Genomic DNA, 25,771 nt, shown 5'->3' with positions numbered 1-25,771 from the left:
TAGTCTCAGGGTGGCCTCAAACTCTCAGAGATCCTCCTACCTCTGCCTCCTGAGACAATTTATGTTTTTAAAAAATATTTTATTTACTTATTTGAGAGAGAGAAAGAGAGGCAAATAGAGGGAAAATGGGTTGCCAGAGCCTATAGCCACTGCTCACAAATTCCAGAAGCATGTGTCACCTTGTGCAGCTGGCTTACGGGGGTACTGGGGAATTGAACCTGGGTCCTTAGGCTTTGCAGGCAAACACTTTCACCAGTAAACCTTCTCTCCAGGCCAACAGTTTCTGTTTGATATGTTCTATATTTGTAACTTTGAATCACTCCCTGTTTTCCAGACAAAAGAACAAAATAAAGAGCTAGCTAGGCACTAGCGTGCTGCTGACAAAGTAATTTCCTAAGGGAACATTAAAATTTACGACTCTCCTTTCTTCTCCTTTTACTTATTAGAAAAAGTGGAGTAATAATTATAAATGTCCCAGAGCTATCTCCTCTTCCTATCTTTCCATGCCTAGACTGGATCTGAGATTCTAGAAGCACACCCTGTTGTGGTCTTTGAGGAAACCTCTGTGCCGAGAAGAGAATGAATGACCTCAACACATCTCCAAGGCCTCTCCCACACAGGGGAGTTCCCTCGCCTTGTAATAAGCCCTCTCTCACTCTCTTTGGCTTCCTTGCTCCTTGACACATGCACACTTTCTCCTTCTTTCCCTCTCTATTTCCTTTCTCTTTTTCCTTTTCTTTGCTCCCTCTCCCCCTTTCTCTCACCTGTTTTTAAGGTCTTAAACTAAATGCCTCTATCCTGACCCCAAAATCTAACAATAATACAGTGTCTTATTATTAATGAGTAATCAAATTTATTTAGACGTAGATAGAATAATAAACTTGTTGGAATGTTTCTATTTGCCCATCAGTTAATACATTCTTGAGATGTGTTGAATGGCATTTTAATACATAATTACATATACATTTATACATGGTGCAATTCCTGGCTTTTTTCCCTTCCAGTGTCTGTATTTATGCTGAAAGTCCAGGTGAATGACATCATCAGTCGACAGCACCTGAATCAAGCAGTTGTACAAGTATTTGTCAACTACACAAAGACGAACTCCACAGTAACTAAAAACAACGGAGCAGTGTTGATAAAAGTACCCTACAAATTAGGACTCAGCTTAACCATTGTTGCTTCCAAAGATGGCTACGTGATGACACCCCTGCCCTGGAAAACCGGAAGGATGCCAAGTAAGCCCTTCAGCAGTGTTTTGCATTCCCTAAAAGTAAATATTGTTCCCCCTTTTTTCTGGGACTATCTTATTCTGTTAAATTTAAGACAAAGGAGACTGTGAGTTCTGAAGGGCTCCTGGAACAAAACACAGACTGGGTGGCTTGTAAACAACAGAACTTGGTTTCTCATAGTTCTCTAGTCCTGGAAGACCGAGATCGAGATGCTAGCTGAATTGGGCTAGTGACAGCCTCCCATTTGGTTTGTAGATGGCACCCTTCATGCTACTCTCACCTGGAGGAAGGGGTTCAAGGAACTTGCTTGGGTCTGTGTTTTGTTTTTCTTTTGTTTGAGAGAGGACACAGAGAGAGAGAGAGAGAGAGAGAGAAAGAGAGAGAGAGAGCAAGGAAGTGAATTGGCACTCCAGGGCCTCAGTCACTGAAATCAGACTCCAGAGGCTTGCCCTACCTAGTGGACATGCGTAACCTTGTGCTTGCTTCACCTTTGTGCATCTGGCTTACGTGGGTTTTGGAGAGTTGGACATGAGTCCTGAGGCTTCACAGGCAAGATGGCTAAGCCATCTCTCCAGCACTGTCCTTTCTTTCTTTCTCTCTCTCTCTCTTTCTCTCTCTCTTTCTCTCTCTCTTTCTTTCTCTCTTTCTTTCTCTCTCTCTCTCTTTCTTTCTTTCTTTCTTTCTTTCTTTCTTTCTTCTTCTTTTTTTTAAATTTATTTTTATTTTTTGGTTTTTTGAGGTTGGGTCTCACTCTATCTCCGGCTGACCTGGAATTCATTATGTAGTCTCAGCGTGGCCTCATGCTCATGGCAATCTTCCTACCTCTGCTTCCCCAGTGCTGGGATTAAAGGCATGCACCACCTCATCCAGCTTCTTCTTCTTTTTTTTCATGTTGTTGTTTAAAGGATGCTAGTTTCATTGATGAAGGTTCCGCCCTCTCCTCCTAATTATCACTCAAAAGGTCCCATCTCTTTCTATCACAGCTATGGTGCTTAGGGCCTCAACATATGAATCTTAGGGGGACACAGTATTGACATATTCCTTCTAAGGGTCCTACAAGGGTCATCTTGGTGGGGGTAGTAGAACTAGTATGCTGAAAAGATTAATGAGAAGCAGGATAGAACAGGAAAAGTGGGTCAGATATAGTTAGGATGTATTAAACATTGAGGCATACAGTTTAGATTTAGGTACTAGATAAGGCAGTTACAGATTCTTGAACACAGTGAGTGTAAGTTGTTTGTAAATTTGATTTGTTCCATAATGTGCAATGCTGACCCACTGGCTGGCTGCAAGTCTGAAATGGACTCCAACCTGGCTGAAAGGCTGTGCCTGGGGAACTCTGTCATCGCAGGGAGAGCATGGCAGGAGCCGGAGGTTGCTGACATCATCACATCACCAGTTAGGGAGTAGATGCTCAAATACATGAATCTGAGGTTTAAAAGGTTTTGGAAATAAAGGTATTATCCCTAATATGTAAAACATACAAATTAGTAAGAAAATGTCAGGATCTACCTAAATAGGCACATAGCCTAGTAGTTTTAGACAATGGAAATACAAATGTATAGTAAAAATAAAAAGGTACTTTTTCTTCCCCATAATCTAACATCCATACACCGAAATGTACATGCTTTTGGGATGTTCTTACCTTCAAAAAGTTCTCAGAAGGTGATTGTTTTCATATGGACAAAGTGAGATGTGGTCAGTATTCTGTCATTTTTGATGAAAAATAAATTGGCAAAGTTATCCCAGTGATTACTTTTAAATAAACCTTTATAAGTTTTGAATCAGTGTCCACTGTTAGGACTTTCTCTTAAACACATACACACAAGTCAAGGAAACAGATATGCAATTCACTCATGCCCCAGCACATTGTCTCCAGTGTTTTGTAATAGTGAAATGGAAATAATCTACATCTATAATATTAGTGCAGTGATTAAGAAAATTTGATACTTAAACATGTTATGACAAGTTTCTTTGGAGAAACAGAAATGCTGATGAAAATTTTTTTAATTAATTAATTTATTTATTTATTATTTATTTATTTTTAAATTTTTCTTAACATTTTCCATGATTATAAAATATATCCCATGGTAATTCCCTCCATCCCCACCCCCACACTTTCCCATTTGAAATTCCATTCTCCATCATATTACCTCCCCATTACAATCATTGTAATTACATATATACAATATCAACCTATTAAGTAGCTGATGAAATTTTTAAAATGAAAAACAAAGTAAAATATTTTGAATTCAATATTATTTTTAAAACAGGGAAAATAAACAGTTATAATAAAATATTGATTGGTTGTCACTATAGAATGATTTAATTACTATTTTTTATATTCTTTTTCATAGTAGATATTAAATCCTTTTTGTATTGAGATAATAATTTAAGTGAAAAGTCTGAATGTAGGTTTTTGTGAAGTTCAGAAAAATTCTACATACATTTTATAGCCATAGAGAGTTGCCAGGTCTATCCTTTTCAAGCTACTTGTGACTGAGAAAGTACCCAAATGGAGACTAAACCCCTACTTAAGAATAATCTTGAGGTTTGTTTATGACCCCATCACCTCCTTTACTATTTAAGAAAACCATTTTTCATTCTCAATGAAATCCTGAATATTCTGAAATTGAAGTTATACTCTACTTGATAATTCTCTCTGGCTGTGTGGGGGGGCAGTTTTTCATTCATTACCATATTATTACCCAATATTGTACACTTTTGCATTTTACTCTTTTCCCTATTTCCCTCAAATCTCTTCTGAATATTAAACATACTCAAAATTTTAAACATACTTTCATGCACATGTTTTATCCTTTAAGAGGTTTGGTTATACCATGTTATTTTTATCCATTAAATACTTACATATAAAGACACCAAGTAACAACTTGTGCTTTTGGTAACCCTCAAAACTGACTGGTTTGCAGGAATTGTAAAGTGTGACTTGTTCTTGTTCTTTTTTCTCAGTTTCTTGACTTCAACCTTGAAGTAATTTGATCTTATACCATACAATTCACACTTATCAAATTATAATACAGGTGTCTATTGTAGGCAGGCTCAACCCCAACCTTACTTCTAAAGGTTTCTTTGTGTTGAGTAGTTATTTTTTGCCCCTGTGGCCAACTCTGAGCCACACTGCAGAAGAGCATTGTGTCCGCATATAAAATTGAAAGTGTAGATGTAGAACCTTGAATCCTGAAGGCAAAGAATACAATTCTTAAAAATTCCTTAGAACTAGCCGGGTGTGGTAGTGCACACCTTTAATCCCAGCACTTGGGAGGCAGAGGTAGGATTGCTGCGAGTTCGAGGCCACCCTGAGACTCCATAGTAAATTCCAGGTCAGCCTGGGCTAGAGTGAGACCTTACCTCACAAAACAAACAAACAAAAACCCAAAATTCCTTAGAACTAAACAATGGGTAACAGTTCCATAACGAAAAGAAGAGTGATCCAAGTGATTACTTATTCATTTACAGCTGTTGCCAGTTATCAGGCATCATGATTCACTGTGGTACTTGCTGCAATATGAAATAGAAGAGATCAGTAAAATAAAGTATGCTTATAAACATTACATGTAATATAATGCATATCTACTTATAACATTTTTCTTCACAAGTGTTTAGCCATTATTAGAGGTTTAAAATATTATATGGTGATATAATAGGACAAAAGGTAAATTTTATTTCCTTTGTAATACTAAAAAATAAATAGCATTTCTTTTTTTTAATTTTTATTAACATTTTCCATGATTATAAAATATATCCCATGGTAATTCCCTCCCTCCCCACCCCCACACTTTCCCATTTGAAATTCCATTCTCCATCATATTACCTCCCCATTACAATCATTGTAATTACATATATACAATATCAGCCTATTAAGTATCCTTCCCCCTTCCTTTCTCTACCCTTTATGTCTCCTCTTTAACTTACTGGCCTCTGCTACTAAGTATTTTCATTCTCACGCAGAAGCCCAGTCATCTGTAGCTAGGATCCACATATGAGAGAGAACATGTGGTGCTTGGCTTTCTGGGTCTGGGTTACCTCACTTAGTATAATACTTTCCAGGTTCATCCATTTTTCTGCAAATTTCATAACTTCATTTTTCTTTATAGCTGAGTAGAACTCCATTGTATAAATGTACCACATCTTCATTATCCACTCATCTGTTGATGGACATCTAGGTTGGTTCCATTTCCCAGCTATTATAAATTGAGCAGCAATAAACATGGTTGAGCACGTACTTCTAAGGAAATGTGATGAGTCTTTTGGATATATGCCTAGGAGTGCTATAGCTGGGTCATATGGTAGATCAATCTCTAGCTGTTTTAGGAACCTCCACACTGTTTTCCACAATGGCTGGACCAGATTGCATTCCCACCAGCAGTGCAGAAGGGTTCCTTTTTTTCCACATCCCCGCCAACATTTATGATCATTTGTTTTCATGATGGTGGCCAATCTGACAGGAGTGAGATGGAATCTCAATATAGTTTTAATCTGCATTTCCCTGATGACTAGTGACGTAGAACATTTTTTTAGATGCTTACATGCCATTCGTATTTCTTCCTTTGAGAACTCTCTATTTAGCTCCATAGCCCATTTTTTTAAATTTTTATTAACATTTTCCATGATTATAAAATATATCCCATGGTAATTCCCTCCCTCCCCACCCCCACACTTTCCTGTTTGAAATTCCATTCTCCATCATATTACCTCCCCATTACAATCATTGTAATTACATATATACAATATCAACCTATTAAGTATCCTCCTCCCTTCCTTTCTCCACCCTTTATGTCTCCTTTTCAACTTACTGGCCTCTGCTACTAAGTATTTTCATTCTCACACAGAAGCCCAGTCATCTGTAGCTAGGATCCACATATGAGAGAGAACATGTGGCGCTTGGCTTTCTGGGCCTGGGTTACCTCACTTAGTATAATACTTTCCAGGTCCATCCATTTTTCTGAAAATTTCATAACTTCATTTTTCTTTACCGCTGAGTAGAACTCCATTGTATAAATGTACCACATCTTCATTATCCACTCATCTGTTGAGGGACATCTAGGCTGGTTCCATTTCCCAGCTATTATAAATTGAGCAGCAATAAACATGGTTGAGCACGTACTTCTAAGGAAATGTGATGAGTCTTTTGGATATATGCCTAGGAGCGCTATAGCTGGGTCATATGGTAGATCAATCTCTAGCTGTCCATAGCCCATTTTTTGATTGGTTTGTTTTATTCCTTATTATTTAACTTTTTGAGTTCTTTGTATATCCTAGATATTAATCCTTTATCAGATATATAACTGGCGAAGATTTTTTCCCATTCTGTAGGTTGCCTCTTTGCTTTTTTTCACAGTGTCCTTTGTGGTGCAAAATCTTTGTAATTTCATTAGGTCCCAGTGGTTAATCTGTGGTTTTATTGCCTGAGCAATTGGGGTTGTATTCAGAAAGTCTTTGCCAAGACCAATATGTTGAAGGGTTTCCCCTACTTTTTCCTCTAGCAGTTTCAGAGTTTCCGGTCTGATGTTAAGGTCTTTAATCCATTTGGACTTAATTCTTGTGCATGGCGAGAGAGAAGAATCTATTTTATAAATAGCATTTCTAAAGGAAAAAAAAAATTCTTTAAGAGAAGAAAAGATCAGTAAAATAAAATGTGGTTACCCAGTATTTTCTTCTCAACTTGTGCTTTTCCTTCTATCATATCTTCTTTCTTCCCTTGTTTTCAGTTGCTCTTTCCATTCAGAAGTTTGCTTTCTCCCACTTCTTAGGACATGCTGTAGCAGAACTCTATCTCCCATTTTGTGCCTGCATGACATGTTAATTGTGTTCTACTTCACAGTTTATTCATCAGTTACACTCTCACTGTTCCCGCAAAGCCAAGCAAATATATGGCTATTTGAAGACACAGTTTTGATTACTGGAAAATTAGCTGGTAAGTTCAATGCTTTAAGGAAGCACTTTAAAGTACTTATTTTGTAAGTGAATCACTGTTGATTATAATGAGAAAAAATGGAACTTGGTCAATGATGATTAGGATGGACAGTAAGTAGATCTAAATGCGTTCTTATCTATAAAATTATAATTTAATATAGTGGAAATTATTTTCTCATTTTAGACCTCACTCCCCATCCCAAATAGGCAGGCTATTTCCATCTGTGTTTCCTAGGTTATCCTTATTGGTGGTATAGGGAGGCCTGAGACTGGAATGGCGAGTCTTCTAGGCAGCCTTGTGCTGCTTGTACTTCCCAACGGAAAGGACACAGGAAGTCTTGCTTTGGGGGTCCTGATTCAAGCCAGTCCTCTCTGCTTTACCAATGAAGATGAGGACAGTTTCAGCCTTATCTTCCCACTCCACTCCCCTTAATTGGTAGTTAAGAGAATCTAGGGAATTCTGGGACTCTTTTGAGGCTTATGATGCCATTCTTTCATAAAAAGAAAACTATTTGCTTATTTGTTTTATTAGTGAATTAATGTGTAGCTATGAAGTATAACGGAAATGAGTGGTAAAGGCAAAAGGACCTCAGGAAAGAGTCCAGTAAGAGAGAGATGAAAATAACGTCTAGGAAAGTTCATTTTTGAAAGGTACTATGTGTATATCTGAAGTACTAAGCAATACAATATAATAGTATTATTTGTATAAAAACTGAACTTGGAGCCAGGCAGGGTGGTGCATGCCTTTAATCCCAGCACCCGGGAGGCAGAGGTAGAAAGATTGCTGTGAGTTCAAGGCCACCCTGAGACTACATAGTGAAATTTCAGGTCATCTTGAGCAAGAGTGGGGAAAAAAAAAAAAAAACACAACAAAACTGAACTTGTGCTATATGAATCTTGGAGTGAGTTACTGGATGAGTCTGGGAGCCTTTCGCCCTTGATGTCAAAGCATTAAGCACTGATTATGCTGGTACAATGCAAAATGTGACATGGAGGTGTGTGCAGAAGTTGGGAAGTAAATAGGAAGCACATGGCTACATAGGGGTGTGGAGGTTTAAAGCAGGTATCCCCCATAGAATAATGTGTTGTGGGTGCTTGGTACCCAGCTGGTGACAACGTGGGAGGTGGAGTCTGCTGGAGAAGGAATGCTATTGGGAGAAGTCTTTAGGGGTATGATAACCAGACCCCCTTTCCAGAACTCACTCTCCTGCTTCTGTTTTCCACCTGCTCTGGCAGAGATGATGCCCATGCACCATGAACTCTACTCCTGTTACAGAATTGAAATGCCCTCAGTAGTTCCCTCAAGAAAGATCAAAAAAAAATCCTGAAGATATTCTGGGTAACAGAACTAAGCAGTCTTTAGTATAAAGGGGCTTTGTGTAATCTTCAAAAGAGTGTTTCTTATTTCTGAATTTAAAATAATAATTCTATGAGATGTTAGTGACATTAACTAGCATTTATAACCATGTCCTTAAATGTAAAAACTTTAAAAGCAAAATTCATGTGCATTTGTTCTATTTGTTAATGAGATTTCTTTTTTATAGATGCCAAATCTCAACCTAGTGTTCAGTTTTCAAAAGCTTTCATTAAGCTTCCTGACAACCATCACATTAGCAATGTGACTGGGTATCTTACAGTTCTGCAACAGTTTTTGAAAGCGGACAATTTTCTGTATACAACTGGGATAACTCTCAACAAACCAGGTACTTTCTCATTTTTAATTTATTTTTTAATGTTTGTTGAGAGATAAATTTATAAAATTTATAGATCTCAGCAAGTACTTTTGCTTTTGATTTACAATAACTATAAGTAAACATTAAAACTTTATCTTTTTCAAAGCCAACAGCCTTAATTTGTTGAACTTTCATGATTTCAAAGGTAAGGAAGGATGGAATTTTGTATTTATTTAAGAATACATTTGTCCCACTATTTCTATCACTTACTATAGCACAATTGAGATTCCACTGTTTAAAATTCGGATTGCCTATAATTTTAAAAAATATTTTTATTCATTTATTGCAAGCAGATGAAGATAGAGAAGAGATATAGACAAAGATAATGGGCACACCAGGTCCTCCAACCACTACAAATAAACTCCAGATGAATGTGTCACTTAGTGCATCTGGCTTTACATGGGTACTGGGGAACTGAATCAGGGTCATTAGGCTTTGGAGGCAAGTGCTTTAACTGCTGAACCATCTCTCTGGCTCAGATTGTCTATAATTTTGATGGCTTCATTGTGTTAGATTTTTGCTTCATTTTACTTGGAGACATCTAGAAGTGAGAGTCATAGCTTTCTTGGTTAGACAGCTTCTTCTTCTTCTCCTTCTCCTTCTCCTTCTCCTTCTCCTTCTCCTTCTTCTTCTTCTTCTTCTTCTTTTTTTTTTTTTGGTTTTCTTGAGGTAGGGTCTTGCTCTAGCCTACCCAGATGGAACTGGAATTCACTATGTAGTTTCAGGCTGGCCTTCAACTCACAGCGATCCTCCTCCCTCTGCCTCCCAAGTGCTGGGAATATATATGTATGTACACACACACACACACACACACACACACACACACACACACACATATATTATGGACAACTTCTGTACTTACAGACAAAAATCCATGGTATTTCCCTCCCCTCCTCCACCTTCCCCTTCGTAACTCTGCTCTTTGACATACCCCCTTCCTCTCTCCATTTGTCTCTCTTTTAATTTGATGTTATCATCTTTTTCTCCTATTATGAGGGTCTTGTGTAGGGATTGCTAGGCACTGTGAGGTTTTGGATATCGAGGCCAATTTCTGTCCGGACAGTTGTATAAAAGGAGTGGTACCCTTCCTTTGGCTCTTACATTAGACAGCTTTTTTAAACCTAGGCTAACTGATGCTCTCAGTGTCCTAGCCTCACTCTACAGATAAGTCACAATCTGAGAACATTCCTTGGTCCAGAAAGGGGCTCTTGACCTCACATTGGATAGCAAAGAATTTATACATGAATATTCCTTGTACCTTGCTTTGGTGTGGTAATTCCCAGCCAGCTTCTACGTCCTTACTAGATCCTGCTTCCTGGGATGACCTCTGTTATCAATTGATGCTCAAATTTTCCTACAGTCTGCTTCTTGTCAAAACCACTCTAAGACACCTGAGAAGGTCTTTGAGATACGAGTTAAAGTGATGATCAAAATAAAGGCATTTAGAGGAATGGAATAAGTTCATACTCTCGCAATGTGAAATTCATGTGCTGTGGAAGGTATTCATAGACAGGACCCTAGAGACTTAGTGGGGTCAAATGAGTTCTGCCTCCCAACATTCTTCCATCACCTGCTTTAGTCATGATAAATCCTTCAAATTGTGCTGTTAATTACATGGCTTACGTGTATATGTGTACATCCATGTATATATATGCCTTCATGCATATAACTAGTTTATGAATATGATATTTAATATTTACTATCCTAGATAATATAGTGATTTGGACTACATAGTGGTAGTCTATAAAATATGTATATTACTTTGTTTATACACTAGTAATAGTTTAAGAAATTTATTATGGTAAATTATCTTACATTTAACTGAAAATTTTTAATAAGCCAGCAGTTGCCCAACTGATACCTGTAGACATTGGCCTGATGGTAAGAGGAGTGATAACAGATTCTTTTCCATGGCTGTCCCTGGTAGTACTCATCTCTTCTACTATCCTCCAGCTTCTTGGCTGCCTTTGTATTTTACCTGCTGAGATCACATCTCATTTGTAATCACTGAACTTTTCCTGGAAATTTCTTCTTTGATATCTTTACATGAGTGACTCCTTAAGGCCACAGCTCAAATGTCCTGCAGAAAGGACCCATCCTTGGACACGTAAATTGTGTTGTCTTTTTTTTTTTCAAGGTAGGGTTTCATTCTGGCTCAGGCTGAGCTGGAATTAACTATGTAGTCTCAGAGTAGCCTTGAACTCATGGCGATCATCCTACCTTTGCCTCCCGAGTGCTGGGATAAAAGACATGTGCCACCACTCCTGCTTGTGTTGTCCTTTTAAATGATCATCATTTACATTCAAGTGGTGAGTAAGTCTGAACATGTTTAAAGCAATGCACAAAGGATTTTTGGTAGTAGAGTAACTTGTTTTATATATGTGTATATGTATATATATGTGTACATATATATAAATATACATATTTGTAAGATATGCATCTATACATATATATCTGCCCACACATATATATGCTGTATACATAGTAGAGAACACAAGAAATCTTGTACTCATTGTATCTTTTGAGTCCATATCAATATGTGATGCCTCTAGGGGCTTTACAAATATTTATTAAATAGATAAACACAAAAAAACAAATGATATACAGAAAGGATACCTTATCACCAATGTATTAGCAAATTATTTTGAAAATCTAAAATTATCAAATTATTTAAAGAAGTAAGTACAAATATGCAATTATTGATAACTATATTTTTAATCATTGTAAATATTAAGATATGTAACTTGGAACTGGAGATAATGGCTCAGCAGACAAGGCACTAGCCTCCAGAACCTAACATTCTGGGTTTGGTTCCCCAGTACCCACGTAAGCCAAATGCACAAAATGATACATGCATCTGGAGTTAGTTTGCAGTGGTTAGAGGCCCTGGCATACCCATACTCTCTCTATTTCAGTATCTCTCTGCTTGCAAATTAGTACACAAAATATTTTAAAACAGATATGTAACTTTGCTAGTCCTAGTAGTATTTTCACTTTATTTCCCAGAGTGACAGAAATCTATAGGCAGCCCTTGATATTTTAGAAGGAATACTTACAGGAACCATAAACAAAATTTAAAAATCTCAGGAAAGCCAGTTTTCTATTAACTTTGTTTTATTTGACTTTTCAATGTTTAGAAATTGAATTCACTGTTAATATTTGAAATTAATATTTCTGCAGGGGTTAACTTAGGCTCCCACTTCTTTGAAACAGACACACACACACACACACACACACACACAAAACAAAAGTAAGGAAATCTGAGAGGAAAGACATGTTTCCAGTTGCCATTTAGGAAGTAAACTGTAAAGGCACTAAATTGCTTATAGTTATTTGAGGCAAATTAGTACTCCTCCTGTCTCCAACTAGCATAATATTACTTATGTTCATGACTAGAATTTTTAATTGCCCTAACATTTTAGATAAGGACCTGTTTTGTGTATGCACACACAAACAACACACACACATACATGCATGTATATACATATATACTTATATATACATACATATGTATGTATATGTATGTAATCCTTACAAACCAACCCAAAACAAAACCTTGAGAGGTCTGAGGAGATGGCTCAGCAATTAAAGGCTCTTGCTTGCAAAGTCTGCAGGTTCAGGTTCCATTCCCCAGTATCCACGTCAATCCAGGTGTACCATGTGACACATGCATCTGGAGTTTAATGTACAGAGCCTACAGGCTCTGGCTTGCCCCCGTCTCTCTCTCATAAATAAAAAAAAAATTTTGAAAATCCCAGAGAATAAATGCATTTACATTTCTCTAAGTTTTGTTAATACTTTCAAGCATAGAATTAATAAGTATATCTCACAGCATATAATCATGTAAGTTCGATGTTGCTTCATGACTGTATTTGAATAAGAGTGCTTTTTATTTAAAAAATTCAACTGGGGGCTGGAAAGATGGCTTAGCGGTTAAGCGCTTGCCTGTGAAGCCTAAGGACCCCGGTTCGAGGCTCGGTTCCCCAGGTCCCACGTTAGCCAGATGCACAAGGGGGTGCACGCGTCTGGAGTTCATTTGCAGAGGCTGGAAGCCCTGGCGTGCCCATTCTCTCTCTCTCCCTCTATCTGTCTTTCTCTCTATGTCTGTCGCTCTCAAATAAACAAATAAAAAACAAAAAAAAAATAAAAAAAAAAATTCAACTGGGAGGGGTCCTGGAGAGATGGATAAGCAGTTAAGGTGTTTGTTTGCAAAGCCTAATGACCTGGGTTTCATTCCTCAGTACCCATGTAAAGCCATGTGCACAGTGGCACATGCATCTGGAGTTTGTTTTCAGTGGTTAAATGCTCTGGCAGTCCATTCTCTCTCTCTGCTTTTCTTCTCTTTACCTTTCTATGCTTGCAAATAAATAAATAACAATATTTGAAAATATTCAGCTGGATCTACTAGTTTTAACACTCCCTTTTATATTGAGCCCTGGGAGAAAGAGAGCCATATGTTTCAGATCCTGTCCTCACTAATATGGTATGAAAAAGCCTTTATATGAGAATAATTTAGTAAGAAATGTTTTTATTTTCATTTTTGGTTGCTGTTTTTTAGGTGTTAAGCAATATTCAGTTGGATTTCACTGTCCTTCAATCAGGCGACTCAGAGTTTAAAAGCTTAGGCTTACACTAGTGTGTCCATGCTACATTATACAGCATTTCTGAACTTTCTTTAAATTATATATTTAAAATTCCTTATAGCTAATAAATAATTGATTTTAGAATATATAGCAATGGTGAATTATACTAAGTAGGTATTAGACTTATATTAGACTTATAATAATTTATTACATAAATACAACCTCTGTTCCTACATGATTTCAATAAATTATCCTTTTTTAGGTTTGGAAAACATTGAATTGACTCCTCTTGCAGCAATCTGTGTGAAAATATATTCTGGAGGAAAGGAATTAAAAGTGGAAGGCTCCATTCAAGTTTCTCTTCCACTGCTGTATACAAATGGTGTAAACATGGGTGATCGCATACCTGCTTGGACATTTGATATGAACACAGGTATGGTAGCTAGAGGAAAATAGTTGCAATATTTTTCTCTGGAATATTTGAGTATTTCATCTTAGAATTTGATACAGCTGTGGGTTTTCTCTAAAACTGCATCTCATGCATTTTACTAGTGACCATAATTGTCTTCCATGTTTAATATTACCGTGAGGGAAAATTAGGCTGACACAATCCAATACTATTTACCACATTGGCTTGTACATAGCTGTGTTACATATGTGAGCATAAAACTTCAGAAAAGTTTTGGGTTTTACTGAATTTTTTTCTATATGAAAGTTGGGATTTTATTGGAATAGATTGTTATTTTTAAAAGTTAACATATCTGAAAAAGCTATATCTGTACTTACTAAAAATGTTTAAATGAGTTAACTGTGCTGGACATGGTGACACACACCTATATGGGGAGCAAGAAGACTATAGCTCGTTCAAGGCTTGCCTGGTCTACATGGCAAGTTGCACTCGGGGGTTCAAAGTGAGATCATGTCTCAAGAAGCAAATCAAGGCTGCAGAGATGGCTCAGCAGTTAAGTGTGCTTGCTTGCACAACCTGCCAGTCTGGATTAGATTCCCTAGTACTCATGTTAAGCCAGATGTGCAAAGTGGTGCACATGTCTGTAGTTTGTCTGGAATGGAAAGAGGCACTGTCTTGTTGTGCTTCCACCCTTCGTCCCTCCCTCCTTCCCTCTCTCTCCCTCTCTCTCTCTCTCTCACACACACATACACACACAAATAAATACATAATAATATTTACATGAACAAAAAATCAGTCTATAAAATATATACTGTGTTTAATCAAAATCCCAGGATAAGCGACAAAGAATTTAGGATTTCTTTTTTGAGGGTTTAATGTGTGGTGCTGGGATCAAGCCTAGGGCTTCATGCATACTATGCATACACTTTACCAGGAAGCTATAATCCCTGACCTTAAATTAGTATTTTACTACTCACATCTATTTGTTTTGCTTTGTTTTTGAGCTAGGTAGGGTCTCTAGCCCAGGCTGACCTGGAAAATTCACTATGTAGTCTTAGGCTGGCCTCAGACTTATATTGATCCTCCTACCTCTACCTCTCAAGTGCTGAGATTAAAGGTGTGCGCCACCACACCTGGCACTGCTCACATCTTTAGGGTGATATCTCCATCTATACGTGTTGTACAGTCCTATCAGTTTATTTTTTATTGTTTTATTTCCTTTGGTCATGACAAATCTTTTTTTATTATGCTATTACCTATTTACCATAATATCTATGATGCTATATTTTATATTTATTATTAATATGGTGTCATGTTATGCTTTATCTTTGAAAAGTTCTGTGGTGTATTCTTCACATGATAACCAGGAGACTCCTGTCAGCTTTAAAGGTATAAAGACTAACTGTATTTCTCACTTACCTTCTTTTTAGGTGCTTGGGTGCATCATGGCTGGGGAATAGTCAAGGAACATAATGGTCATTTAATTTGGACTTATGATGCCCCACATTTGGGCTACTGGATAGCAGCTCCACTTCCAGGAGCTAAAGGTACTGTACAAATGAAGTGTAATTTTTGTATTTATCTATGTATAGCATGGATCTGCATCGTCATTCATATGGGTGTGGGTACATGTGTGTGTGCATATGCATATGTATGTGTGTGATGTAGAGTGTCATCCTTGATAACATTTCACCTTATTCTTTGAGACAGGGTTTCTTACTGAAGCTAAAACTCACCAATTTCGTTAGACTAGCCAGTGATGAACACTAGGGATCCCTCTGTCTTTGTCTCCCCAACTCTGGGACCACAGGTGTGTGCTTTCACAGCCAGCATCTACATGAGTTCTGGGGAACTGACCCTAGCTCCTCAGGCTTGCATGGCAATACATTTTATCCACTGAACCATTTCCTTAGCCCAACTGAAGTACTTTTAAAGACTGGTCCAGTCATGCTGGAATTGATATGACCTGACATTTAGTTTAGCAATAAGGATTACTAATTATTGGCTATATGACACTAAGCAAAATACATATCTAATTCCAATGTCAGATACTTTCTGCCTTCTATACATGAGAAAAATTAATCTCTATGAATTCTGTGCTTCTTTATAGATGTAATATCTGATGTGAAGAATGAAGTTTGTTCAATTAAGTATTTTCCTAGTTTATTCTTTTCACAAATAAACTTTACCCAGCTGTTACAGCCTTTAGTTATATGAAACAGGAACATTAAGGATAATTTTTCAAATAGTTAAGAGTATGTGGGGAGTTTAATGGATGCTAGGGAAGGCTGAAGAGATCTCCACAGCCCCAGAGGTCTGGCTAGATGCCAGTGTAGCCGTCATCACCTGGTTGCTGCTTCTGGCTCCAGCCTCTCCAGTCACTTCCTCACAGTGCCCAATCTTTCTAAGAAAGAAAAATCTGCTTTGCTCACATTGGGATTATGAGCACATCTCTGGGAGGAGACATGGGAAGGAAGGACTCTGGTATAATAGTGTCTCCAGACTATCTTGAAGAGAAGATAGGTGATATTGGAAATGGACATTGACTTGACATTTTGGACAGAAGGTGGGTAGAAGCTGGTGGCTACACACCAAGAATTCCCCACTAGGAGTGATCTATGCATATTCTAGCAGAAATGAATGGCCATTGTCTTAGATCTTACATGATATCAAATTAGTTAGGTAACTTGAATCTAGGGAAAGTATACATTTATCTCATTCAACACATTTATCAAAAATTTCAAGCATTTCATATTCATATTCATATTCATCTCTGTTAAATCCTTGTGATTAAAGAGCCACCCTCCAGCACACAGGAAGTTAGGGCTAGGTGCGCTGCACTTTCTGGGCCATTTCAGTATTGGAGGCATAAACTGAGTTAGTACTTGGCTTTCTCTAACCCCAGTTTTACAAAGCTACCTTTCTGGGTTTTAGAAAATTGTTGTAGTTGTCTGTGTCATTTTACTTTATACTTTGTAGGTTTGTGTGCCTACAGAGTGAAAATAAAGCAAAACTCTTAGTGTCATTTTAGTGAAGACTGGAGAATACAATATCGTTCCTATATCGTCAACTGTGTATGACATGAGTCTCAGTTTTCAAGTATATGGACTCCCCTTGCAATGTGAGGAGGCCGCTTCCTGGTCATTTCACATGGGTCAAGAAGAATCTGAATACTCACCATCACCCGCATTGTGGATGACGTTTTACATGCACTTCTGTGCAGTATTCTACCCTCTAACTTTGCATACTATAAAGATTGGTAGATTTTTTTTCTAACAACTTTTTAAAACCAGTTAGATTTTTATTTTCATTTAACATTGAATTTTAAACCATGCTTTAAAAAAAGCTCTTTTGAATTAAACTAAAATTTAATATTCCCACAGGAGCAATAGGAGCCATGTGTTACCAAGAAGGATATTCTTCTTATGTCTATTTGAAGTCAGTAGTTATGTGATTAGGTATTCAGAAGCCAGAGGAGGCTTACTTACTTGATCATGATATGGAATGTCATGCAGTCTTGCCAGATGCCTGGCATTATCCTGAAAGAATATGGATGAAAAAAAAACAATTAATATTTAATGAAATACTTCAATTAAGTCTAGGTTTCTTTTTTAAATAAAAATAATCTAAGACACTTTTGAATTTTATACTGAGTTGTACTTCCACTAAAATATACATGAAACAACCAATTTATATGTAGGGTCATTTTATGAGTTATAAGTACTGATATTATTTTCTAAATCAGGTGAAAATACTGTTCTAGCTAATCTGTTTGAAAAGATTTTGGGTGGTCCAGAGCACTAGAAGAGAACATAGTGTTATCATTTAATTTGAATTAGATAACTTTAAGTGATGCTTTTGGAAAGCATCCATGCTGAAAGAATATCACAAATCATAGAAATACTGTATTTGTAGAAGTATGAGTGATTTCATGGTAGGTCTGGCTTACATAATAAGTAGTAGGTGAGTTTTAAATGGGTAGTTACTCATTCAAGTATTTTTTTATTAGAAGCTTAGGGAATTGGATATTTTATTAGTCTGCTGAGATCATCATAATATTTAATACAAAATGGGTGGCTTAAACAACAGAATTTATCATCTCACTCCATCATCCTGGAATACATATGAGATTCTAGTTCACAGTGAACAGTAGATTTAGTATATACTTAGGAAAATGAAGTCTTAGCGGTACCAAAGCAGATGATCATAAGATTTTCCTAGTAGCATTTATTTCATGAAGATTCTCTGTAGCCTGTGCTGACCATTCTTGTGTCAGCAGCTTTTCCTCAGTGAAGCTCATCCCCACAGCATCTGTACATGTGTGTCTCACAGTAGGAAGGCATTGGACCCTCTGTCTCTCTTCTGAGTTTGGCTTACTTGAGAACATTTTGTGCTCTTATTGTAGAGTCCAGGAAGGAGTTGCAACGTAGAATCCTTCAAGTACCAGAGTTCTTGGATTCCCTCTATTCTTATATCCTTGCTTGTTTTAGGCAAATCCTCTTTTAAATTTTTTTTCTGTTTATTTATTTTTATTTATTTATTTGAGAGCAACAGACAGAGAGAGAAAGAGGCAGAGAGAGAGAGAGAGAGAGAGAGAGAGAGAGAGAGAGAGAGAGATTGATATGAGAGTGGGCACGCCAGGGCTTCCAGCCACTGCAAACGAACTCCAGACGTGTGTGCCCCCTTGTGCATCTGGATAACATGGATCCAGGGGAATTGAGCCTTGAACCAGGGTCCTTAGGCTTCACAGGCAAGTGCTTAACCGCTAAGCCATCTCTCCAGTCCCCCCTTTTTTAATCCCCCTTAAAATTTCATTTAGCTTGCAGCCCATTCCTCTCAGCTCAGGAGTTCAGCCTTATTAAGTGTGCCTGGGAGTCTCCCCTGGTCAAGAGAGCAAAGGAGGGCTGGAGAGATGGCTAAGTGGTTAAGGTGCTTGCTTGCAAAATATAACTGGAGTTTAATTCCCCATTATCCACATAAAGACAGATGCACAAAGTGGTGCATGCATCTAGAGGTTGTTTGCAGTGGCTAGAGGCCCTGGCATGCCCATTCTCTTTCTGTCTCTCTCTGTGTTTGGTTCTTCTGCTTGTAAATAAATAATTAAAAAAAATTAAAAAGAGCAAGGAGATGAACACTAAAAAGGTCACTCTCCCTGCTTCCTTCCCAGTTTAACTCAGTTTGTACTGACCTCTGAGTCCAGAGTGATGGTCATAGGTCCAGGAAGAGCCCAGAAAGCCAGCACAGCAATCCCAGATGGAATTTGAATTTCTCTTAGACTAGCATTAGGAATTAGCATTAAAAAGCAAGGAGAAAGAGAAAACGGAAACTGCCCAATTCCAAGAGAAAGAAAGTTGTAGAGAAGATATCCTCTGAGTTTTCTGGCTAATATACCAATATAAAATGGACATTTTGGGGTTTCTTGTCAATACACCAATATGTCAATACACCAACAAGTTAGGATACCCTGGATTCTTATCTTATTAATTTAATGAATTTAAATCCATAGACCAGACGGTAAAGCTTAGAGAGACTTTGTTAAATTATGATGAGGAAAGAGGAGGAGTTTGAAGTGTTCTGACCTGAGAAGGCAAGCAGGTGCAAAGCTCCCTTTCTCCTCTTTATTACAGATATTTAAAGCTATTACTTTCCTGCTCAACACCATTCTAGCTTCATCTCACAAGTTTTCTTATGCTGCATCTTCATTTTAACTTCTCGCTTGATTTGCTGGTTATTTGTTGGTGGTTGCTCACTCTCTATATAAGAATGCATTTTCACAAGTTTCACTCTCTTACTCACTTTTAATTTTACTCTGTTGTGATCAAAGAACATACTGTGCATAAATTTAATCATTTAAAGTAAAATGGGGCTCATTTTGTGGCTTAGCATATGACCTCTTCTGGAAAACCTTCCATGTGTGTTTGAGACTGTAAAAAAAAAAAAAAATCTCTTAAAATCAAATCAACCAATAACCAGTATTCACTAAAAACATTCTATCTCTAAACCTTTGTACAAACCATACATACAAATTATTTCACCCAGTTACATCACCATTTTTTGTTATTATATAGCATTGGTTTCCATTTTTATTGATTCCAAAAACAATTTCCTTGCTATTTACTGCCTGATTTACAAGCCAGTGCCACATACCTTGTTGGGTTTTTGTTTGAGCAGCCTGTCAGCATCCAGACACCAGTTATGTAGTAGGCAACTTTAATGTAGCAAACATTCCTTCACTCCTTACATTGTATGGGTGTTTCGTTTGACTGACCTACTGTTTGGCTGAGTTTGGTTCATTTCAATATATTTTCTCTTTCCAGAATGCAGGTTGAAGGACAGTAACTGTCTGTGATATACAGTTCACATTTTATAGTGCCTTATCAAGAAGACAGAGTGAAATCATGCAAACTAGTTGATGGTGTTCATGATCCTGTGGGCAAAGCAAGTCAGTTGATTAATCTCAAAGTAGGAAAGGCATAGTTCACCCACATAGAAGTCTGCCATGGGAGGAAAACAAATTAATACACATACACCTCTGCTACATTCAGGATGTGACAAAGATGAAAACTGCACTAAAATAATATGTTCTGTTTTCTTTGTTTATATTGAATCATGTAGGTATAGGTATAAATGAAGATTCCAAGGACATAACTGCCTACCACACAGTGTTTCTTACAGCTATATTAGGAGGAACAGTAGTCATTGTCATTGGATTTTTTGCTGTATTGCTTTGTTATTGCAGGTAAGAACAGCATTAATCTATGTCTGTAAGAAAGTTAGTTATCAAATTATAGCATCATTTTATTATATTCTATGCACTATGAAGTTAAATTATATAATTAAATATATTAATAAATTAATAAAATAATTTACTCTTAATATACATAGATTAGAAATAAAACCAGATGTATTGTAATAGAAGTATTGGCTGTGTAGAGGATAGATAGATAAGTAGATGATAGATAGATAGATAGATAGATAGATAGATCGATTGTAACTTTTATGTAGCTTTTGCCTTTTCTTCTATTCTAGGGATAAGTGTGGAACGCAACAGAAAAGGGAAAGAAATATCACTAAACTTGAGATCCTTAAGAGGGACCAGACAACATCCACAACACACATAAATCATATCAGTTCTGTCAAAGTGGCATTAAAAGCTGAGGACAAGGCCCAGTTATTTAATGCCAAGAACACCTCCTATAGTCCTCAGAAAAAAGAAACACCCAGGGCAGATGGAGAAGAAAGAATTTCCATGGTAAAAACTCGGGACAATTTTAAAATCTACAATGAAGATGTTTCATTTCTTTCAGTCAATCAAAATAATTACCCCAGAAATACAACCCAGTCTTTGGAGCCCAGTGTAGGAAGCAAACAACCTAAACATATGAACAGCAGTCTGTCCTCATCCTTAGCGGATGCTCAAGAGGAAAAGAGGTATCTCACGGGTAGTGAGGAGGTATATGGGCGTTCCCACATCCCGGAGCAGCTTATGCATATCTACAGCCAGCCTATTGCCATCCTTCAGACGTCCGACCTTTTCTCCACACCAGAGCAATTACATACTGCTAAGTCAGCGACTTTGCCAAGGAAAGGACAGTTAGTCTATGGCCAATTGATGGAACCAGTAAACAGAGAAAACTTCACGCAAACATTGCCCAAACTGCCAATGCATTCTCACGGCCAGCCTCCAGATGCCAGAGAGGAGGATATTGTCCTTGAAGGTCAGCAGAGCTTGCCCTCCCAGACTTCAGATTGGAGCCGATATTCAAACAGCTTGCTAGAGTCCGTTTCTGTTCCTGGGACCTTAAATGAAGCTGTGGTAATGACTCCCTTTTCATCAGAACTTCAAGGAATTTCAGAGCAGACCCTCCTGGAGCTGTCCAAGGGGAAGCCCTGCCCCCATCCCAGGGCGTGGTTTGTGTCTCTTGACGGGAAGCCAGTTGCACAAGTGAGGCACTCCTTTATAGACCTGAAAAGGGGCAAGAGAACCCAGAGCAACGACACCAGTCTCGACTCTGGAGTGGACATGAATGAGCATCATTCAAGCAGGAAGCTTGAGAGGGAGAAAACGTTTATCAAAAGCGTGCATCAGCCCAAGATCCTTTACTTGGAAGATTTAGACCTGAGCAGCAGCGAGAGCGGGACCACCGTCTGCTCCCCGGAGGACCCAGCGTTAAGGCACATCTTAGACGGAGGAAGTGGGGTGATTATGGAACACCCTGGGGAAGAGTCTCCTGGAAGAAAAAGCGCTATGGAGGATTTTGAAGCCAGTACATCTCCCACTAAAAAAAGGGGTCGGCCACCACCACTAGCCAAAAGAGAGAGCAAGACTAACATCTGGAAGAAGAGAGAGGAACGCCCACTGATCCCCATAAACTAACGCTGAGGGTGCGGTGTCTGCATTCTCATGATGTGTATTCCTGCTTCTTGTAAATTGCAGTACAAACTTAGGAAGTTGAGACTGAGCAATGCCATGGTCCTTGGATGCGTCACAAGCAGAGCAGACAGTAAAATGGTCATTCACTAATAAGAAAGATGCCAAGGAATGCTTTTTCTGGTCTTTCTTTTCATTTATGGTTGAAATGTGAACTACCCAAGTTTTCAAAATGTAAAATAGCCAGGCTTTGTGGTGCACGCCTTTAATCCCAGCATTTGGGAGGCTGAGGTAGGAGGATCGCTGTGAGTTCAAGGCCAGGCTGAGACTATATAGTGAATTCCCGGTCAGCCTATGCTATAGTGAAACCCTACTTAGAAAAACCAAAAAACAAAAACAAAAAATGTATAATAATGTAAAGATGGTATCTGAAAAGGTTTCTCAGTAAGACTTTCTTAGGAGTAAAACAGGGAAGTCTGTATTAAGTTGCTCCCCAAATTTTGCCTCTGTCCTGGTGAATACCCCATGGAATATTTAGAAATGCAGCTGCCTTCTTCAAGCATCATTTTGTGAAATGTTTCTATTAAGTCCTCTTCTGCCTATTCATAAAAATTTGATGAATGCTTGGACTGATGTTATCTTTGCATTTAAGAAACAAATTATGTCTTTATTTAGATAAACTATGAAGTTTATGTCATTCCAAAAGTAAATCTTTATTGTACCCTTATGAAAATCCCTTATAAGATGAGCAAGAAACATTATTCGTTAGAGAGGGAGGTGCTAACTCAGGCTATTTTTGGATAACTTTGCAGAGTTAATAACGTATTGATATGTTCAGTGGAAATTTGAGTAACGAATGCTATCATTTTTATTTTGAACTTGGTTGTAGATATGACTTAAAAGTTCATTATCCGTGAAAGCTAAAATCAGCTTTAATGTGGTTTTTCTTTCTTCCAAATGTAAGCACTAGAGAGACTACAATTTTATTTTAAAAATAATATGAGAGTTTCTCAAGAAAGAACAACCCAAAAAATAGCAGGCTGCGGCGGTAAAGGAAATAAACATTTCATGTAGGTGGACAAGAAAGGAAAGGCCATTTGCCTGATGTTCAGAATAGCTTGAAGATGATTATATTTCAAAATGTTGATACTTTTTAAAGGTGATTGAGAAAAATAGTTCTAATTTCAAGGGAAAGATTTTCCTTAGTTCACCTTTGCAACTCCCCCTCTCTTCAGTTTTAGAAGCATATCATGATCCTTTTCATCACGGCAAAGAATCCAGTGTGAGTGAATCTACTCTAGAGCTATTTTCAAATTCTGTCTTCAAACCTGAAGCATCATTCACATGGCCTAAAAATAAAAGCTGTGTTACAATCAATGCCATTTTAGTTAAAGTTTTCATGAAGACATCTCTACAGCAGCTTTCCATTTCTCTCAGTGGGGAAAAAAAATCCCTTTATTTATCACCCCTATTATGCCACATAGGAGCAACAGAGAGTCAAGCTGCCTAAACAAGTTTTTAAAAGAAACTAAGGCAGACACCTTTGCGTTGTAAAACTGCAGATAGATGTACAATGAAAGGCAGAAACTTTATTCCTGGAGACAGTAGACTTCAGCCAATATTTTCCTATAATCACTTACTGAAACATCTAACCTGTCAGATAACTGTCCTGGCCTGTTTGTACTTAAATCCAAAAAACTCAAAATACTATGCGTGTGATATATACACCCACATATATATCCCATCCATAGGACAGATACATGTTTTGGTTAATACATAGGCTTTCTTTTTTAGTGGGGACTGATAAGATCATAATTAAAGAAGGGATTTTAAAAATTGATTTTACACAGAAAGATTACAAGCAGCATGAATGAAAAGGATTTGAAAAGTTTAAGGAGTTAGTGCTCTGTGGAAGTGCCTTTGATTCAGATTTGCATTAGAAGGATAGAGGATATTTCTTTAGTGTGCACTTTCTTTGTTAGCCAAATATGACAGATGTGCAGTTCTTATTAAAATACATAGACCTAGTGTTTCATGTTGGAACAATGAATTTTGCATGTAGGTGATATTTTCTTCTGTGTGCTTACATTTGTTTTCAGAACAGCACATATTGATGAATTGTTTATGTTGGAATGAAGTTAGAAACTATATAGTAAAATGCTGCATCTCCTCATCATTTTAAGTGTGTATTCCCACCACCTTCAAAAATATTTCCTCTCCCAGCTGGTAACAAAACACACATTATTGGCATATGAGTATATCACCCAAGTATGCCCAGTTATTTTATTCATTCTTGTCTAAGGGAGACAAGATGATACATCCCAATGACTTTCCTAGAACTTTTTAGTTTCACACTTTTTAAAACACTGCACATGCTGTTTTCAATTAAGACTTTTAGACAGTTTATCTTTTCTAGTGATCAAAAGTATGACTTCTCATTTGTGAGTAGTTCACAAATTTCCTATTAAAAAAACTGAAGCCATCCACTTCTTCTTAACCCAAATGATAGCAAACCAATAATGATCAACTCTTTCTTAAATTTTAAATTGAAAGCCAATGATTTTTTTGAAAATATAAACCTAGATAATTTTGGTTACAAATTGTTGATGTTTGTGGATCCTTTGTACATAGTTGGGATATACTGTAAAGGCAAAATTCTCAATTACCTGATGGATTCAGGTAGTAAACATAGTTATACACAGTTTTGAATACATATGACCTTGCAACTTTATAAAATCCATTTTTATGACTTTATGCAGTTGTATAGGGATTGTGCCCTTTTGTAACACACAATGTACCACGAAGACCACAATATTAAGGAAAACGAACACTTCTTTGTTTTGTCATTCACTTTTGGGTCATTCTGTATGTTTGAATCCCCTGGTACCAACACATATCATGGAGTTTTGGAGATCTTAAGTTCAAATAGTGTCCCTTAAACTTCCCAGAAAGGTGAAGTTCAAAATTAAACCTTCATTGCCACGGTCCAAGTTACTCATCTGTGTTTGTAGACATCATTGCAGGACTTGTGTATTGATTTCTTTTTAGATCTCTAGTTTACATTGGGCTTTCTTGTTTCCAGGTGTTTCTATCTTTTGTATTCTTCCATCAAAGAAAACTCATATTTCATTGTATTTATTGCTATTACTATACTTACTGCTGGAAACTGTAGCAGTCTGAAGATTTGTAAAATGTTAAACACAAGTTCATTAAAGATAATAAAATACATCTGAAATGGACTTGAGGCTGCTAATTTTGAGTAAAAGCCAAGTTGCCTCCCCAAATTGTCATTTAATATAGTAACTAGTCGGTTATTACTTTTTATTCATTATGCAACCCATGGTAAAATTAACCCTGCTTAGATAATGAACTTGATAATGTTTTCTATTTCAGGTCTCCAGAGTTCAAATTTTTACTGTTAAAGCTGAGTATGGACAAATATTTTTCTTTTCTTTTTTTTTCTTTTCACAATTTTTATTAACATTTTCCATGATTATAAAAAAATATCC

The 25,771-nt window shown here is 37.3% G+C and overlaps 1 protein-coding gene across 1 annotated transcript in view; it reads left to right on the top strand.

The window, feature by feature from the left end:
- The window catches only part of Fam171b (family with sequence similarity 171 member B), a 65,696-nt gene extending 40,195 nt beyond the window's left edge, over positions 1–25,501 (top strand). The window contains exons 2-8 of the mRNA XM_004660273.2: positions 1,005–1,238; positions 7,075–7,167; positions 8,711–8,869; positions 13,745–13,915; positions 15,322–15,438; positions 20,507–20,630; positions 20,921–25,501. Of these exons, the coding sequence (XP_004660330.1) occupies positions 1,005–1,238; positions 7,075–7,167; positions 8,711–8,869; positions 13,745–13,915; positions 15,322–15,438; positions 20,507–20,630; positions 20,921–22,268 (2,246 nt within the window). The 3' untranslated portion in view covers positions 22,269–25,501. The remainder of the gene's footprint in view (positions 1–1,004; positions 1,239–7,074; positions 7,168–8,710; positions 8,870–13,744; positions 13,916–15,321; positions 15,439–20,506; positions 20,631–20,920) is intronic.
- The last annotated feature ends 270 nt before the right edge of the window (positions 25,502–25,771 follow it).

This window comes from Jaculus jaculus, chromosome 4 (assembly GCF_020740685.1).
Source record: "Jaculus jaculus isolate mJacJac1 chromosome 4, mJacJac1.mat.Y.cur, whole genome shotgun sequence".
Taxonomy (NCBI): domain Eukaryota; kingdom Metazoa; phylum Chordata; class Mammalia; order Rodentia; family Dipodidae; genus Jaculus; species Jaculus jaculus.
The sequence above is the reverse complement of the archived record's forward strand: the minus strand, read 5'-3'. Positions and strand labels throughout refer to the sequence as shown.